A 19,467-nucleotide genomic window follows, 5' to 3' on the forward strand; every position below is an offset into this window, starting at 1 on the left:
ATGTGATTTTTGGTCAAATAATCGGCCACAGGCGTCGATCGATTAGACGGCGCATTATCGTGCAACAGACGCCAACTTCCATCTTTACGATATTCGGACACGTCGAATACGGCGCACGCTTCAAAACTTCAAGGTTCAAGAATATCGCATTACTGTCCAGTAAGTTACTCGGCGCCAGTAACTTCCGGAAGACATCTCCTTCAGAATTTCGAGAATTAGCGTTTAAACCTGACATGATATTCTGAGGCAATATCGATTAAAACAAAAAAAAAATATTTTGCAAAGTCTCTAAAGGGCGTTTTCCCTTTTAAAGCTATTTGTATTTGTAAATTTCTCCAAAAGTTTCTTCTATAACAGGCAATATATATGTAAGTCACAGTGGGCCAGTTCGGATCACTTCATCTTATACATATGTAGCTGGCATAGAATCGAACGGTGGAAAATGAAATAAAACATATACTAGTTTCGTTGAGTGTTATTCAGAGAAGTTAGTTTAGTATTTTTTATTTTTTCCCTTTTTTGTTTTTATTGTTGCGGTGGTGGAGTGAACTGGTTGACACTGGTTCCACTGAACCATCTACAAAAATTAAATTTTTCACCGCGCAGCCTCCGTCAAATCGCTGAACACCAACAAGAACAAGATGCGTTAACCTCCAACTGGACTATTACATTGTCGGACGCACAGTTATAAGAAGAAATTCTTCTTGCATATTCTCAAGAAAGGTATGCTGTAATATTACATTCGGGTTTTTCGTAAAACGCATGAACGATCTTTGAGAAGTAAAAACAGGACAATAGAGCATGGGAAAGCTATTACTGAACATTCCACAAATATTTGTGACAGTGAAATAAGCTAATACTGGAGCAAGGTCACTCATATAACTCCTGTACGGAACAAGGATTTTTTGCTTGTTCAAGGTACATCGGTTGTCGTCAAAACTGGACATTTTTATCTTTTATGTATAGTTATTTGCATGTTTTATTATTTATGTACTTAATTTATATCATATTTGAATCAACGTTTTTATACCCGTTACTCGTAGAGTAAAAGGGTATACTAGATTCGTTGAAAAGTATGTAACAGGCAGAAGGAAGCGTTTCCGACCATATAAAGTATATATATTCTTGATCAGGATCAATAGCCGAGTCGATCTGGCCATGTCCGTCTGTCCGTCCGTCTGTCCGTCTGTCTGTCCGTCCGTATGAACGCTGTGATCTCAGGAACTACAAAAGCTAGAAAGTTGAGATTAAGCATACAGACTCCAGAGACATAGACGCAGCGCAAGCTTGTCGATTCATGTTGCCACGTCCACTCTAACGCCCACAAACCGCCCAAAACTGCCACGCCCACACTTTTGAAAAATGTTTTGATATATTTTCATTTTTGTATTAGTCTTGTAATTTTCTATCGATTTACCAAAAAACTTGTTGCCACGCCCACTCTAACGCCCTCAAACCGCCCAAAGCTGCTACGCCCACACTTTTGAAAAATGTTTTGATATTTTTTCATTTTTATATTGGTGTTGTAAATTTCTATCGATTTTCCGAAAAACTTTCTGCCACGCCCACTATAACGCCTACAAACCACCAAAAACTGTGTTTAAGACTCTCCTTCTCCCTTCCACTAGCTGAGTAATGGGTATCAGATAGTCGGGGAACTCGACTGTAGCGTTCTCTCTAGTTTTTTTTACATTTAGTCTCTCTATAAACATAAAAGATTTATATATGACTAATATGACAAGATTAATGGAGAAATGGAAATTTTATCTTCAATGGCTGTTGATGGGGAGAAGTCTTATACAACTGAACGTAACTTGATCTTGATCAGACCATTATGGCAAATTGCAAACAAAGTATTTATTTGTATTAGTACGCCTATGTAACATTATAAAAAAATGTAATCATTTAATATTTTACTTTCAGTACGATCCGAAAAGATTGAGAAAAAAGAAGCCTGTCATGTCATGGGAGAGCATTAATTCTAAGGATTTGCTTAGGTATTTAAATACATTTATCCTTTTTAAAAACTATTATCTTATGTTAATATATTTGCTTTCGCATCATATAATGTTTCCCCTAGCATCCCACCAAGCCAGAATCTATCTGCAACACGTTTACTTACATCACCTGATGGATCTCGTTACCTATTGGAAAATTCAAACGGTTTGAATATTACTTCTTTAAAAGTATTTAATAAGTATTTATAATATATTAGGTGTGCTTTGATTAGGGTATGGGTGTTCATCTCTTTTAAATCTTAAACTCCATACGCTATACGTTGTATGACACAAAAAAAACCACCCACAACATTTGTTTTGTCCATAGAATCATGTACAACTCGTGGTATTCAAAAAAGGGCACTGCGATTGAAACCAATTTTCAGCAATAACTTTCGAACGTGAAGGGAATACTGATTTCAGTTAGAATTTTTCAACGCGATAAAATTGCGAATGTACCTACTTTCGCTTTTTTTATCGTAAACTGTGCTAGTCTGGTATACACAATTTTTTTGATATTATTTTATATAACTTCGGTTTTAGCTTTTATAAATTACTTTATTATACATTGGATAAACCGGAAAATTACGAGCTTTTTCATGCAATAAAATTATATTATCGTTGTTTTTGAACGTTAAGCGTTTTAGTTCCTTATACCTGTTACTCATAGAGCAATAAGGTATGCATAACAGGCAAAAGAAACGAAGTATATACATATGTATGTATGTATTCTTGATCTAGATTAATAGCCCAGTCGAACTAGCCATTTCCGTCCGTCTGTCCGTATGAACGCCTCGATCTCAGGAACTAGAAAAGCTAGGATGTTGAGATTAAGCGTGTAGCTTCTAGAGACTTTAAAATGGACGCTGCGTAAATTTGTCCCCAAAAGTTTCCTAACCCTTTTGCGAAATGTTTGGATATTTTTTCATATTATTATCTGTCTTGTAAATTAAAACGCCCGCATTTTTCGTGTCATTATTGTTTTTTCCAATATCTCACGCCCAGACTTTTAAAAAATGTTTTAATCATTTTTAAATTTGGTCAAACCCACTTTAACGACCACAACCCTCCCAATACTTTCACTTATACACTTTTGAAAATCTTTTTTATTTTTTTTTTATTTTTGTATTTGTTTTGCTAATTTCAAAGAACTCGGCTATACCGTTCTCTTTTGTTTCACTTTATAACAGATGACCAGAACCACGACGAGCATGCTCAATTAATGCTGACCAAGCATTGCTGTTGATAGAAGAGGTTTCACTTTATTCCACCAATAGGCTATGTGTAAAAAATATGCATTTTGCTAATAATCAAAATGAAACTTTAGTGAACACTTTTTAATTATAAACCGGTGATTCGGATTTTTGCTGAAGCTTTATACGAATTTTTAACAGAACAGGAGTTTTATCAATGTTTTAGCAATTGTTATATAGTTATATATTTACAGACTTGTGTCAATTAGATGAGAGTTTTTCGAGATTGGCGGGATATGGATCTAGCCCTGACGTAGGATCCCGTTCTGTATGGACTAGCCAGGCGCTATTACGATCAGGTTCTATTATCAGTTGCTTTTTGTCATGCCAGCAAAGCCTAAGACAGTACATAGCTAAACGCAAGGTATGACACATAGAAATATATATAAATATCACCAATTTAGATATATTCTTCTCCAGATCGAGCGAGGACGACGTCTATATGAGCAAAACAATCAAACGGAGGCCGTACGCACTTGGCGTAGTGCACTAAAAGGGACCTCCCAAAGAGAGGACTGCTTTCAGCTACTGGGATACCTATATCAAGCACATATGGACTGGGGAAAATTTCGTGAAGCAATAGAATTTAGTCATCAGCAGCTAGGGTGAGTTTTGAGATCTTATCTTCAATAATATTTTTTAGCGAAAAGATCTTGACATTGAATTTATATTTCTTAAGACACAAGCTACTTAAATAGTAGAAGTGTAAACAAGAAATTATACAATTTTTTGGCATATGAATAGCGAAAAAATACCAAATACCGTCCAAGAAATATATAATTTAATATATTTCTTGAGCTATCAAGCACTCTCGATAGAGCGGCGCGTTTTGTTTACAATGAATAAAATCTAAAAATGAGTTTAGTTTTTTGGTAACTAAAACAGTAGCCACAGCAGATATAGCATTATTTGAAATTTTTTTTAAATAACAATGTATATTTATACATTTGAGTTCTAAATAGTATCCTTAGTAGTATCCTTAAATAAAAAAAAACCAAATTATTTTACACTTGGCCACCAAGAATAATATGGCTGAACATATTATATTACTTTGGGCCAGGATCTGAAGATCGAGATCGGTATAAGGAAGCGTTCCGCCCATATTAAAAATATATAATTTCTTTATCATTATCAATAGCCGAGTGGATCTGGCCTTTACTGCCTGTCCGTCCATATAAAAGTCGATATCTCAGAAACTATTAAAGCTAAAATTTGAAATTAGGCATACAGATCACGTCCTCACTTTTGAAACATGTTCTAATTTATTTTTATAAGTCTTGTACATTTTACACAAACCGGACAAAACTGCAACGCCCACAAATTTGAGAAATGTTTTCAGTGGTTTTTTCCATTTTAAATTGTCTTAGAATTTCAGAGGAGCTGGATTCGCCAAATATGCGAGCTGAGACGTACTTAAACCTTAGCAGGGCACACGCCAGCTTAGGAGGCTTGGAGCGATCGCTGAGTTATGCCAGGCACTCACTTTACAATGAGTGCGGTACTAAATGCAGAAGTGGACTTGTTCATTTGACGGTTGCACGAGTATACCTAGAAATGGGTGGGTTCTCTAGGGCTTTGGAGGGCTTGCAGGGTGCCTACAAAATTGCTACAGCTATTGGAGATCCATCACTAGAGTTACAAGTGTATGTCGCGCTCTCTGAGCTTTTCGGACGCCTTCAGGATAACGATAAAAGTGCTACATACGCTTCTAAAGCCTACGACTTATCACGATCCCTCCAACTCGGTGACCTAAACTCATGCCACCATAGAGCAGCTCTATTGCGAATGGCGGTGTCTCTCCGAAAGCAGGGTGAGCTTGGAGATGCACAAGACTATTGTAAGGTATTGTCAAGCCTATTTATCAACTAAACTCCAGATGTGTTCATCCTGTATCATTGTTTCTTTTCAGGAGGCCACCAAGCTTTCACTTATTTCTGGAGACCAGGCGACTTACACGCGAAGTATTCGCGTCATGGGCGACATTTACCGAAAGAAAATGGACATGGATGTAAGTATTGCGCGTTGAGTGTACACTTTTTAAAATGTTTCTGACGGTCACGAATGCTCATGAATGTTTTAAAAGTGTAACTTTAATTTTGTTAGAATTTTTTAAAACTGTATTATTAATTTTGTAGCCACTAATAAAAGGAATTATACTTCTTTTGCACAGGAAAATTGCTGCTTATATATTTTCGTATGCCTTGCAGCCAATGCAAGATATCTAATTCCTATTATTATGTTTATTATATAATTATTATTATTTTCACCAAATAAGAAACTATGATTTTATTTCTACTATTCCCCATTGGCAGCTATATGATACAGTCGTCAAATATTGATAAATTTAAAATCAAAATTTAGTCGAGTTCCCCGACTATCAGATATCCGTTACTCAGCTAGTGGCAGTGCGAACGAGAAAATGCAACATTTTTTTGGAATATCGGTAGAAATTGGGGAAAAAAAAAATAAAATATTTAACATTTTTGACAAGTGTTGGCGTGAAAGTTTTTGATGGTTTCTGGGCGTGTGAGTGGACGTCTGCAAATCGATAGAAATTAAAAAAACTAATATTAAAATAAAAATGTATTAAAAATGTCTTCAAAAGTGGGGCGTCGCAGTTTGGGGCGTTTTGTGGGCGTTTGAGGGGGCATGGCACCATTAGTTAAAAAACTAGCGCTGCGTCTATTTCTCTGGAATCTGCATTCAAAATCTCTTTCTAGCTTTTGTAGTTCCTGAGATCTCAACGTTTATACTGCTGTACGCAGATGATCTCAAAATCTATATGACAATAACACTATTAGTGACTCGCTTCATTCTGATTTGAACAGAATTGGCAATTTGTGCACTAAAAATAAACTGTCTTTAAATAAAAATAAATGCAATGTTGTTACATATATCATATGCTTGTCAACAATTGCTTCTTCTTACTCCATAAATAATGAACCTTTGTCCTTGTTAGATGAGATTTTGGACCTGGGACTTGTTTTTAATGGGAAATTCCAGTTTTCTGCTCTTTTGAATTATATTCTTCCGAAGGCGTATGCAATGCTTGGGTTTGCTAGGCGAAATACCGAGATACCGTACTTGCGTCTATCCGTGGTCCTTTTGTCCCTTCTAGGGTAGAATATGCTTACATTACTTCGAGCTCAACTGCCACTTTGCATATCAATAAACTTGAACAGCCAGTGATGTCTTGTCCATACCTCCTCATTGGAGTATCGGCGTTGGATAGCAAGCATTCGCTTTAGTCGGGGAGCTGATAGGCTTAAGTTAAAACAAGAGAGAACGCTATAGTCGAGTTCCCCGACTATCTGATACCCGTTACTCAGCTAGTGGAAGTGCAAAGGAGAGTCTTCAACATTGACAGTTTTTGGCGGTTTGTGGGCGTTAGAGTGGGCGTGGCAAACAGTTTTTTGGCAAATCGATAGAAATTTACAAGACTAATATAAAAATGAAAAAATATCAAAACATGTTTCAAAAGTGTGGGCGTGGCAGTTTTCGGAGGTTTGTGGGCGTGGCAACTTGGATCGACAAACTTGCGCTGCGTCTATGTCCCTGAAGTCTGTATGCTTAATCTCAACTTTCTAGCTTTTGTAGTTCATGAGATCTTAGCGTTCATACGGACGGAAAGACGGACATGGTCAGATCGACTCGACTATTGATCCTGATCAAGCATACATATATGCATATATACTTTATATGGTCGGAAACGCTTTCTTCTGCCTGTTACATACTTTTCAACGAATCTAGTATACCCTTGTTTCTTATTTATTGTTATGTAAGATATAAGCGTAAGCTATAAAGTATATTTGTAAGTAGCCAGATAAGGATCTATGTATGTATGTTTCCATTGGCGTAAATAAATAAGTAAACTCGTTTTCAACGAATCTAGTATACCCTTTTGCTCTGGAATCTGCCCATTTGCGCCCGTCTGTCCGTCCTTATCAACGTCCGTGTGAACGTCGAGATCTCGGAAGCTATATAAGTGCCCAAAAACATTTTGCCAGGCCCGCTATAACGACCACAAGCCGCCCAAAAATGCCACGCCCACACTTTTGAAAAATGTTTTGATTTGTTTACTTTTAATTACTTGTTTTGCAAATTTGTATCGGTATATCAAGAACACTTTAGCAGCGCCCCTGCTAAATTCCACAAACCACCCAAAACTGTCAAATTTCTTGTCCGCACTACTTCCACTAGCTAGGTATCGAGTATCTGATAGTCGACTATACAATTCTATCTTGCTTTAATGTTAAAATAATAATAAAAACATTTTTCAGCGTGCATTCCGGCAATATGAACAGGCTATGGGTACGTCAGCAAGCTTAGGAGATCGTATGGCCCAAATGGAGGCTATGGACGGAGCCGCTCGTTGTTTGGAAACACTCCGTCTACAGAACAAGATTTGCAACTGCAGGCCACTAGAATTTAACACTAGGCTTTTGGAAGTTGCTAGCTCAATTGGGGCCAAGGTAATACAAATAAGATAAATGCTTGATATGCCTAGTTAAATTTATAAATATGTATGTGCTGGTTGTTTAGTTTCTGGTTCGCAGAATTCGTTGCCGACTGGCATTGATCTACCGGGCACTAGGCGACGAGGATCAATACAAGAACCATTTTAGATTAGCTAATCAAACGGATGCTGCGCTAGGCTTAAATTGCGGAGCGTGTGGGGAGTTGTTTGGTCTTCGTCCGGAAAACTTGGAAGCTCTACCCTGTTCACACATTCTTCATGCAAGGTAAGTTTATAGATATTTTTCTTTAAAATTAATATTTTAAAACTAGGTTCCGTGAAAAGTATTTAAAAGACAACGTTTCCGATCTCACAAAAAATAAAAATGTCGTAATAGAATTTCTTAATAGTAACCTAAGAGATGCACGTTTGTTTTATTGCATATTTTATATCTGTCGGGCGTCCACAAGCACCAAAATTCGACAAAGTAATAATTTAATAAGCTGCTCAATACTCATCTGAAAAACTAGGTGACAGCTGTACACCTATACATTTTTTTTATTTATTGCAGACTTTATCAGTAACAGATCCAACTTGTTTTGGCTTTCTTCCATACTTTGGATCAGTTTAAAACAATATTTTATTTTAATTTTTCCTGATTTCTCCTTGCAGATGTGCCTACGAAATCTTACACCGTCGGGAGAAAAATGCCCCGCGATCATGCCCCGCTTGCAACAAGCTGGTCAGCTCGCGCACACATCTCTGCGGCAGCGGTCCGACTGAAAGTGATAGCTCCGACAGAGGTGGAGCCGCTTCCACCTTCAATGCGAATGCTTTGTCGATCGACGGACTCCTAGGGATAAACTCCGACATCCTTTTACCATCGGCCGCGTTTTGCCACGTTAACAATCCAGCTCTAGATACCGAAAATAGCACTCTGCTGTCTCCGAAAGTCATTTACCACAGCAACTTATCATTGGCATCGCTAAGTATGCGCGCATCTAGTCTGACGATCGATAGCGGCCAAAATGTGACGTCATCTGTGTGAAAAAAACAATTCGACTTTGAGCACCTAAAAATTTGAGGATCGAGTCATCGTGCAATATCAGGACCGTGATTTTATCGCTTGTTATTATAGATAGATTAGTTCAAATTATAGATAGTTGCATTATAAATGCTCACAGAAGTTAACAGTTTTTGTTAAGTTTCTGAGCCTGTATGAGCATCTGAGGCATTAACATTTAAACTACGGCTTATGCTTGAATCCTAACTTGTTTCTCTACTGAAGTACCTTATCCAAACTAGTACTTGTAACGGATTGTGTATTGTTCAAGTCTTAGGATTAAAAAATTCGCACTTACATGTTAGATTGTTCTTATATGAGTATGAATGCACACACAAAAGTTGTATACAATAAATCGTTACTAAGTGTTATTAACACCAATTATTTGAATGCTGGACTTCTTACAAATAAAACAACAGGTATCAGATAGTCGGGGAACTCGACTACAGCGTTCTGTCTTTTTTATTGGACTTGTAAATTTCTATTAATTTGTTAAAACTCGTCTACTCTAACGCTTTACCGCGTAGCCACACCCACACTTTTCAACATTTTTTTATTTAATTATAACAGTTGTTACTGTAAAGGAATTTATTAGATTGCTTGAAAAGTATACAATAGGTAAAAGGAAGATTTTTCGAGATTGATCCATATGAATGCCTCGATTATAAAGCATTATCCCAGAGACATAGAAATAGCGATAGTCTGTTATCTGATGTTGCCGCCCACAGTAACGCCCACAAACCGTCCAAAACTGTCACGCCCATATTTATACAAATTTTCGGATTGTTTTGATTTTAATATTTACCTTGATAATTTATATAGCTATGGCAAAAACATTTTTAAATAGATTCCTAGAACACCCACTAGCAAGTAATGGGTATCAGATAGGCGAGGAAATCGACTATAGCGTGCTTTGTTGTTTTGTCTGTGTTTTGACTGGTTCAGTCGAGTTCATTTATCAACTCTTCCAAAAATTTGCTTTTTTTTGCAGGTGGCTTTTATTTTGTCGCAGCTGATCGCATTTTGCAAATTCGGTAGTTTAACCATCTGCTCCGCGTGCTCCTCTTTCACCTTACTCTCACCAGTAATAATACTCAATTAAGTTTGCTTTAATTTAATATTGCATTGCCTGGATCTTTACATATATACCTAAATTAATAATGTGCCTAGACATACCGACCTCTTTATTGCGGTAGTTTACTAAATTTTATTGAAACTAAATTGACTAACATACATCAAGAGGCATATTCTTATTCATAATACGTCCTAGAGATATTAACATAGTGACTTTAATGACATTTGAGTACTTTTAAAATTTTTGGTATTGTTTGAATTTATTGCGTTTTTTTATTGCAGCCCGCCTGGCTTTTTATGAAAAGTCTATATTCAAACTTAACTGGAAGGATTTTAGAATAATTTTCTATGTACACTTTCTTACATTAAAAAATAAAGTATTAATTGTTAGCCTTATCGATTTTAAGTATTCACATTTTAAATTCATTTTTTGGCCCGAATATTTCTTCCAAAAAGGTAAACACGAAGGAACAATATAGGCTTTTATAATGTGGATGAGTTTAATAAAATAGATAGTTGAATAAATAATTCTACATTATATTTGTGTGAAATGTGTTATCTTATAAATTTGACTAGATACAGTTTTCTTTACATATTAAGATGTTTGTTTTATATCGCGTTCTTAAATTTACATATCATCAATTTTATTCAATCTAATATCTACATACATACACCTTTCTGTTTTTCCAATGACATCTTATCTTTTTGCCTAAGGCCAATTCATTCCCTTTCATTAAGTTAAAAAAACAGGGATATTATTTTTAAACATATAAATAGGTACGCAGAAACACGACAAAGTTACTTCCTCAAAGCTTAACTGACTGTCTGGATATATTCTGTGAAGTACCTACAGTGCAAGTGGGGAATATTATATCTGTGAAATGTACAATTTTTAAACATGTCTATCTACACATATCATGTTACACAATGATAGTGGCCCATAATGGTTGCTCAAGGCCCTTCAAAATTTTGCAGTAGCGAAAGTAGATCTTGGTGCGGTAGGATTATTCGGCGTAACTACAATCACTTATAAATATTCCGCGTACTCAGTTAAACTTTAAAGATGTAAAGGCTGTATGTAAAAGTGGGCTACAGAATGATTAACATAAATGACAAGAAATTTTATAATAAAAAGCAAGCTTAATTCAGCAAATAAAAGTTTTGTACTTTTGCAGCTTTAGCGTGTAAAATTTGTTGTCGATTCATAAACAAATGAAAAGTAGCTATAGCCAAATATTCCGACTATCAGATATTGGCACTCCCTGCGAGGGAGGAGCAGGAAAAAGACTCTTTTCGAGAGTAAGCACCGCGTAGTGGCGGTTACCTAATTGGTCATAACTTTTTAGTTATTCGCTCAATTGTTTTTCCGCTTTAAAGTGGGAGTAAGCACAATGTTATTAGCATATCGGTAGGTATTGGCAAGATAAATACACCTTATTAAAAAACCAAAACATTATTTAAAAGGTGTGAGGGTGAGGTTTTTACTGTGTATATGGGCACTGCGTAGGTATCACTAAAATCTGCTTCCCTAATCTCATCTTACTAGCTGTTATAGTTCAGGAGACTTGACTTTCATACAGACGATATAGCTAGACGAGTATTGGTATGTAGGTACTTTATTGCATACATCTAAAAATGAAACTATTCTTCCTCTTTAGAGCATAATATATTCTTATCTACGGAAGTTTTCCTTCTTAGCCTTACTTCTTGAAAATCAAAAAATTCATAAACAGAGAAGCAGTTAATCAGATCCAAACATTTTACAAATAAAATCTCAATTCATAATTTAGAATTGAGTGAAATTTGATATATTTACTGCTTTAAAAATATATGAGTTTAAAATAAACTTTTGTCGTATAAAAGAAAATCTTGCTAAATCTTTTGGACAACTAAAGTTTCAGTATGCAATGAGATCGCAAGTATGAAGATTGTACGGCTGCCCTTAACAGACAATCATTACCTTCAGATCATCCAAGCAATTTGGAATAGCTATATCATCAATGAAGATATGGGCCTCCTTATCGAGTACTTCTTGGCGAAAGCTTTGCTTTATTGTAATCTTTTCATCTGGAACATGTCCGGCATCAAGCAAATGGTCCGACGCGACCTCACCCCGGTTATCGTCATAGCTCCCGTTGCTAATACCTTCGTTTTCCTTTCTGACAATGCGACCCATATTGACATCCATAGCTCTTCTTGGAGAAACCATGTGCGTACGAGACTGAATGCGGGTACTGTTGAAGTAGTGAGTCGAAGACTTCGGAGCTAATACTTTGGGCTTGTTGATCGTTCGACGTGTGCTTTGGCTATGCTGTCACAACATGTCGCCATTTGGATCATTGGCCTCCCCATGGTCATCGGCGTCCACTAAATCAAAGTCGTGACTTTCCAGTTCCAAGTCCATATCAGCCTCTTCATCAAAAGCTCCAAGAGGCGACATAGCTGTTGTGTGGAGATTTGAGTAGTGGTCATGCGTCATGCTATTATTGATGGTATGATTTTGAGTGTGATTATGACCATTTTGCGATTGTGTATGAGTGTGGCCATTATCTTTCTCCTGTCCGTCTTGTGGTTGCTGTCGGTTATGTACCATATGCATAGTGCTTTTCGATTCATCATCCCGCCACTTATCCATTGACCTTCTTCGGGCGTTCATAAAAAAATTTCCCACTGTAGTAGGCTCTAGCCCCAGCTGTCTTGCAATGGTCACTTGCATCTCCTTTGAAGGTCTTTTAGTTTCCTGTAAAGTAATAATTGATTATTAACTTCCAAAACCATTTAAGTATTTATTAATGGTATTTTCAAAGCATATTAATTCTAAAAGCGGAAACTCTTGACAATAAGCGGCAAACATTATATTTATTTTAATCATCATAACATGATTATTTTAAGGATTTATTATAATCAAAAGACTCAACATTTTGTAAGCATTCAGAAAGCCAATCAATACCTTTGTTTAAAAAGCTAATATATATACATACTTTGAAAATAGCTTGTAATGTTCGTCGCTGTAGGTCGGTGAAGACCAATCGCGGCTTTTTCGGCTGAGGCATTTGTTCCATCTGCGGCTCTTCCTTTCGACGACAGCTTACGACGCTGCCAACCAAAACGCTTGTGACAGGTGTAGATGCGGGCGAGGAAGCCGATTCGTTGGTGAGAACTGATGTTAGCCCAAAACCCAGATGAACAGTTTAACACATTAATTAGTGCAATACAAAAAGTAGTTTTGATTTCAGTATATTATTATAAGAAAGGACATGGACAAGACAAAGCTATATACCCTTTCTGTAATTAAATTAAAAATATCTTTTGTACATGGAACGCAATCAATTTATGATGAAAAAAGATGAAAAATACTATAGTCCAGTTCCCCGACTATTAGATATCCGTTACTCAGCTAGTGGAAGTGTGAACAAGAAAATTTAAAATTTTATGGAATATGGAATGAATTTATGGAATGGAATGAAAAAAAATTAAAATTTTTTTTTAAAGTTGTCGGGTTGCCAGTTTTGAGCGGTTTGTAGGCGTTAGAGAGGGCGTGGCAACATTACTCAATAAACTTGCGCTGCGTCTATGTCTCTGAAAACTGTATGCCTAATCTCAAATCTATAGCTGCTGAGAATTTTCACAATTATGGTAATGGTAAATCTATCAATTAACGATCTAACTATTATCTATCTATTAATGAGATAACAAATAGTAAAAATCTTTAGTAAAAAGTGATTTTACCTTTGACTAAATAAATAAAATAAATAGTATCTCTTAGGTATATTTTTCGTCTAATGTCTTAGTCATGTACTGTAGATGTACGAGAAACGGCTAAGAAAATATTTTTTTAAAATTAAAGTAGGTGTTAAGTTAATGTACTTATTTAATACCTATATAATATACTTCTCAAATGAATGTGTAGTGAAAAATCTATTTGCTTTTCTTACCATTTGAGTTCATCGTAGGGCCGCCATGGGACTCAACTTCCGTTGGCATGGTTCCGGTGGAGCTGTTTGAACCTGTTGCTGACCCAAGTGTCACTGCAGAGCTCAAAGGAGCTCGCTGAGGAATTTGAGCAGCGGCCATCCGCAGAGCAGACATGCGCTGAAACTCGGGCTCCTGGAGCCATTTGAACATTCTGCGAAACGTCTCTCGACCGGACTTCAGCTTAGACCACGGCTTTGGGTTGCGCAGAAGATCGGACAAGGTGCCTTGCGATCGGCAGAGTACCCGTTGTGCGAATATCGCCTGTGGAATGCTGTATCGCTTGAGCTCGGCTGAGATGCGCTGTGCCAGATCCTTAGTGTTGATCTCCTCCATGTCACTGGCATTTGCATTGCGGCTGGAACCTCCTCCTCCAGAGGAAACTGTCGCCTTTGGTGAGGCACATGCTGAAACTTTGGCCTGCTGGCTGCTGCCTTGAAACTCGTTTCCGAGACCTGATTGAGACTGCTGGTGAATGGCACCCGCCGAGTGCGGGGTGCCATGAATGCCCGGACTGCACTGTTCTACTATTACGGAACTGGGTTCTTGGCTTTTGTCCAGGAAGTACTGTTGTCTGTGTCCTGGTGATAATCGCTCGTTTAGTTTAATTTCGCTCACCGAGTCGTCTGTTATCGGAGGCGGTGTTGGAGTAAGGGACACAACCACGGGAATATCGGCGGTCAAACTAACAATTCCAGCGTTGCTGTGTTTCCAATCATCCGCCTTCCAATTCGCGGGGCAGACAGGAGCGTTCGGAGCATGATGTCGGTTTAAGGATCCACGCGCAGGTGGAACATTGAGTCGAGTCCTTCGCTCTGACGAAATGTGAAACCTCGCTTCCAGCTCAGCCGGCACAGGCATATGGAGACGCACTTCCCTCTCAGAGTGTACCTGGAGCCAATTCCTAAAAAAATATATTACATATCGTTTTAAATAGTATTGCTTAAAATGGGGGTGCATTCACTGCACAGTCCATATTGCCAAATACATGGCATGTGTAACAAATATTGCGCTAAAACTTGCCATATTTCATAAATACATCACGCTTAATATTTAATATTTAATATTTAAACTATTCGAATGTTAGTTTAAAAAAAAAAAATTTACGGAGGTGAAATGCTGTTTATACATTTCCTGAGTAACGTCAAACTCAAAAGACCTATGACGACCAGAGTAGCTTCAAAAAAAATACTTACGTTCCGCCATTGACGTCGGGGCCGTTATTTCCTTCAGATATGTGGTCTGAATATATAAACTTTTCCCTATTGACATCTTCATCTCCGCTATCCCCGGAGATATGGTCAGAGAAAGAGAACTTCTCACCGTTAACATCAGTATCTCCGCTTTCACCTCCGGATATGTGATCAGTATAGGAGAACTTCCCACCATTGATATCAGCAGGACCATGTGTGTGTTCGTGAGTCATTCCAGACTCCTTTTTCCCGTTGTGACTTAGCTGCAAGTGCGATGACATAACGCGTCCAGGAACTGAAGCATGTAGATCGCACGAGACCAGGTAGTTATTAGGCGGAGAGGAAATCAACGATGATAGCTTTTCGTATGGGGAAAATGGTGACTGGACGCCACTTAAAACACCCAGACTCAAGTGGCCACTTCCCATGGGCATGGTGAGGGCAGAAAAAGAACTGCAATCATTGTTGGAGCATACAGAGGAGGTAGCATTGCGACTAGATATTGAAACAGTCCCTGCAGCCTCGCTGGATTGGGTAATGACCTCACCAACCTCAGTGACTCCTCTACCTCCATCATCTCCATTGACATCCGTGTCGCCACTGTCTCCTCCCGAGATGTGGCCAGAGTACGCGAACTTCTCGGACATCGTTGATATAGGCGGAAGAGGTTGAATGGGGGTGAGTGTAGCATAAGAGGTTTGACTAAACCCAGGCGAAGATAAGCGATCATTTACCGAGGTCAGCGTCTGATACGAGCTGTGACTAAGCAACTGCTCACGACTCCGCGAGTCGCGTTCATCATCGTCTTCATTATCTGCATCTCCTTCTGCATCCCCATCACCATTTTCCTCGCCGTCCTCCTTGTCGCTGTCTTGTGAATGGACGATAACCGATAGAACTTCCCCATGTGCACTCTCCAGTCCCATTTCCGAATGAGTTGATCTTTGGTGCAAACTATGGAGGACCTGAGTATGATGTTGGTGATGCGGATGGTGGCTTGTCATGCCAAATTGTTCCTCCTGTTCCAAAATATGCTGGTGGTGCTGGCTCAGCGTAACTCCTTCGTCGTCGCAGCCAACGTTATCGGAGGAAATCTCATCTATATCATCCACACCAAGGCCTGCATTTACACTCGAAACGTCTACAAGCATTCGAATGCGCCTGTGGCTTTGATCCTGACTCTTGGATTGCACAATAAGAAGCTTTTGCTCCTGCTTTATCGCCATTTCTTGGGAGTGCACCGTCTGGGAGATGGCGTCTACGGTCAGCCCATCCAAATTAATGTCGGGTGATACAAAGTCCACTGGGCTGGTATTCACATCACGCTCATGCTGCAAATGATGCCTATCCTGCTGGAGTAGTCCGAATGGCATTGACATTGTTCTTTGCTGCAATTGCTGAGGCACAATTTGATATGATGGTTGCCTGTTATCTTGTCCCAGTGAGTCTATAACCATGACAACGGAATTGGGTCCCGATGCAGATCCCGACCCAGATGCAGAGTCGTGGCGGTGTTTCACCCCTCCACTCAAAGCGTCTGTTCTGGGACAGGAAATCATGTCTTGCATAGACATAGTCAGATCCTTCTCAGAAATATGCTGCTCACGTGACTGCGACGTGCGCTCCGAATGTTGACCCACAGTGATGAACTCCGATGCATCTTCAACTAACTCCTGGCTAAATGTTTGGTGGTCAATTATCTCATTTAAGGAATCCATTCCTTACAAGATGACGCTTGAGTTACGGTACCATTCAAGTGCATCTATATACGAATAAAAATGTATAACCAATTTATTAAGCTTTCGAAATGGTGTGTTTTTATATAACTTTCACTAGTGTTTAAAAGCTTATAGCTTTCGAAGAGGTAAGTCTTTTTTTTTTACATAACTTTTAATAATTTTTAAAAGCTTATAGTTAAAATAAATAAAAGACAAGCAATAATAACACATTTTCCTAAACCATACATTAAACATTTTCAAAAAAGTCCTTGCTTTCTCGAATCTGCTTCGTAGTGGTATATTTGTTATTATTTGTACAAAATATATTTTGTCGTTGCCATCGTCGCGCGACCTTAAGGGTTGCTTTGTAAACACATAAACATAGGTACACGTAAGTATTTGTTCGTACTTACACATACGCAGAGGGCAAAGGGTGGGGGGTGGCTTGCACTTTCTAATATTTTTCCAATTTTTCGGTAGGGACAAATTGGCTTAAATGTTGATTTCTATAATTAAGCTGCTACTACCGGTTGCCTTACCTAAAAGCTAAATAACTTTAAAACTAGATCTTTATAAAGGCGGATCCGTCTTACTTTGCGCATTTCAAACCAAATTTATGAATACCATTAGTTATTACACAAATCAGAATAAAGATTTTTGATGGTAATTTCGTTCGGTTTCTTGACTGATTTCTAATCCAAGTTCTAATTCGAAACAGATGTGGCGTCCACTTAATGTATTTACGAATCTGTCTAAAAAGGATATGTTTTTTAAAAATAAGGCAGCTTTTAACTGGATCAAACTAATAAAAACCTAGAGGATCCGTCACAGCGCCTTGTCTGTTTTCACAACTGAAACCTTCGGCTAGAAAATTCTCTACGCATGCACGGTTATACACACATGTACACACATGTGGGTGGTTTTTCCGAAAGTTTGTTATGTGACCGCCGCGTTCCATGAAGACTCAGCCTCACGCGAATTATACCCAATTCGAACTGAACGAAACCAAACAGAACGGAACTGACATAAAATTAACGGCCACAACGCACCACCATCGAGCTAAGGGTTGCCATATGCAGACAGTGCACAACAAACCATAAGCCCCACCCCGAAAGTCTGAACATGCGCAGTGCGAGAAAGTGAACTGGAATCTAAACTAAATTGTTTACGGCTCATATTATTTTGGGTGGGTTTGAAAGTGGCGTATATATATCAGTGCATCAGACGGTCTTTAAGGTTATTTGATTCAAAATTACCTGATCTATTTGTTTTATTACGTTAGTAAAGCTTACAAAATTTTTGTTGACAATTGACAATTAGGTAGGATAATAGCATGTATAGCCCTACGTCCTGCCCAGGACTCGTCCGAAAAGTTAAACAATTGAATCAGAAGTAACAGTTGATATACTAATTTAGTGGTTGACCACTTTTAAATTAAATTAAAAGTCTTCCCAGAAGAAATAATTTAATTACGAAGCCAAGGATTTTACTTAGTGAGTTTTATAGAATGCGACGATCCAGATCCAACGGAGTCCCTCTAGTCCACGATGCAGTTCGACCTTTTCGCCGTTTGGCGGCGTTAGACCATTGTCTACTTAGTGGCACCACTGCATATGTACACTTATATTCCATATTGTGAGCATACTTTTTGGATAATAGGGCGATAACATTCTAAACTGGACATTTTTATACCCGTTACTAAAAGGGTATACTCGATTTGTTCAAAAGTACGTAATAGTTAGAAGGAAGCGTTTCCGATCATATATAGTAGATATATTATTGATCAGGATCAATAATGGAGTCTTACTGCCCGTGTCTCTCTTTCCATCCATATGAATGTCGAGATCTCAGAAACTATAACTATGAGATTAAGCATGTAGATTCCAGATAAAAAAGACGCAGCGCAATTTTGTTAGCTGACGTTGTCACACCTAATCTTTTAAAAACGGGGTTGATTTTCATTTTATTATTAATCTTGTAAATTTGTAACGATTTGCCAAAAATGAATGAAAATGAAATATTTTAAAGATTTATTGGCTTGAACACGCATATTGAGGATATATTGCAAATGTAAAAACTCACTACCACCTTTGAGGAGTAGTTCTCCGCTGCTATCAACGAATGATCCAAGTTTAACCCCATATTTGAATGTTGAAAGCTGATAAGGTGCGATTTTACAAGAAGCATAATGTGCTATTTCAGACGTATGCCGTTAAACAACCTTGTCGTTAAACACAGATACTCTTAAACAAAATATTTATTTTTTTAGGCTGCCGCGATGCAAGCTAATATCAATATATTTTGGTTTTGCATATTAGATCTCATAAAAAACAAAAAGTCCCATCTTAATTTGTTGGAATGTGATAATAATAGTTATACCCGTTACTCGTAGAGTAAAAGGGTATACTAGATTCGTTGAAAATCATGTAATAGGCAGAAGAAAGCGTTTTCTACCATATAAAGTACATATATTCCGGGATCAATAGCCGAGTCGATATGACCATGTCCGTCTGTCCGTCCGTATGAACGTCGAGATCTCAGGAACTATTAAAGCTAGAAAGTTAAGAGTCGGCATGCAGACTCGAGACAGATAGACACATGTTGACTCCCCACCTGACTCCCTCAAACCGCCCAAAGCTGCCACGCCCATCCTAACGCCCAAAAACCGCCCGAAACTACCACGTCCACACTTTTCAAAAATGTTTTGATATTTGTTCACATTTTTGTTAGTCTTGTACATT

The 19,467-nt window shown here is 38.0% G+C and overlaps 2 protein-coding genes across 6 annotated transcripts; one reads left to right on the plus strand and one right to left on the minus strand.

Moving 5' to 3' along the window:
• The first annotated feature begins 563 nt into the window (after positions 1–563).
• LOC120454844 (43 kDa receptor-associated protein of the synapse) lies at positions 564–9,153 on the plus strand. Of its 2 annotated transcripts, none has more exons than XM_039640338.2 (10): positions 564–723; positions 1,924–1,997; positions 2,081–2,163; positions 3,445–3,614; positions 3,671–3,855; positions 4,618–5,092; positions 5,160–5,258; positions 7,531–7,722; positions 7,793–7,992; positions 8,379–9,153. In XM_039640338.2, the coding sequence occupies exons 2-10, from the start codon at positions 1,960–1,962 to the stop codon at positions 8,752–8,754; spliced, it is 1,818 nt and encodes a 605-aa protein (XP_039496272.1). In that variant the 5' UTR covers positions 564–723; positions 1,924–1,959; the 3' UTR covers positions 8,755–9,153. The 2 variants fall into 2 exon arrangements, with proteins under 2 accessions (XP_039496272.1, XP_039496273.1); XM_039640339.2 differs by lacking the exon at positions 564–723 and adding an exon at positions 833–918.
• On the minus strand, positions 8,618–17,714 carry LOC120454842 (homeobox protein onecut). 4 transcript variants are annotated; one of them, XM_039640334.2, is made up of 6 exons: positions 17,540–17,655; positions 17,140–17,478; positions 15,012–16,770; positions 13,779–14,719; positions 12,825–13,003; positions 11,125–12,583 (listed from the first exon to the last, which is right to left on the minus strand). In XM_039640334.2, the coding sequence occupies exons 3-6, from the start codon at positions 16,724–16,726 to the stop codon at positions 12,158–12,160; spliced, it is 3,261 nt and encodes a 1,086-aa protein (XP_039496268.1). In that variant the 5' UTR covers positions 16,727–16,770; positions 17,140–17,478; positions 17,540–17,655; the 3' UTR covers positions 11,125–12,157. The 4 variants fall into 4 exon arrangements, 3 of the variants coding, with proteins under 3 accessions (XP_039496268.1, XP_039496270.1, XP_039496271.1); XR_005616674.2 differs by lacking the exons at positions 17,140–17,478; positions 17,540–17,655 and adding an exon at positions 8,618–8,746 and having other exon boundaries at positions 11,804–12,583; positions 15,012–16,846; XM_039640336.2 differs by lacking the exon at positions 17,140–17,478 and having other exon boundaries at positions 17,637–17,714.
• Positions 17,715–19,467: the final 1,753 nt, after the last annotated feature.

This window comes from Drosophila santomea, chromosome 4 (assembly GCF_016746245.2).
Source record: "Drosophila santomea strain STO CAGO 1482 chromosome 4, Prin_Dsan_1.1, whole genome shotgun sequence".
Taxonomy (NCBI): Eukaryota; Metazoa; Arthropoda; class Insecta; order Diptera; family Drosophilidae; genus Drosophila; species Drosophila santomea.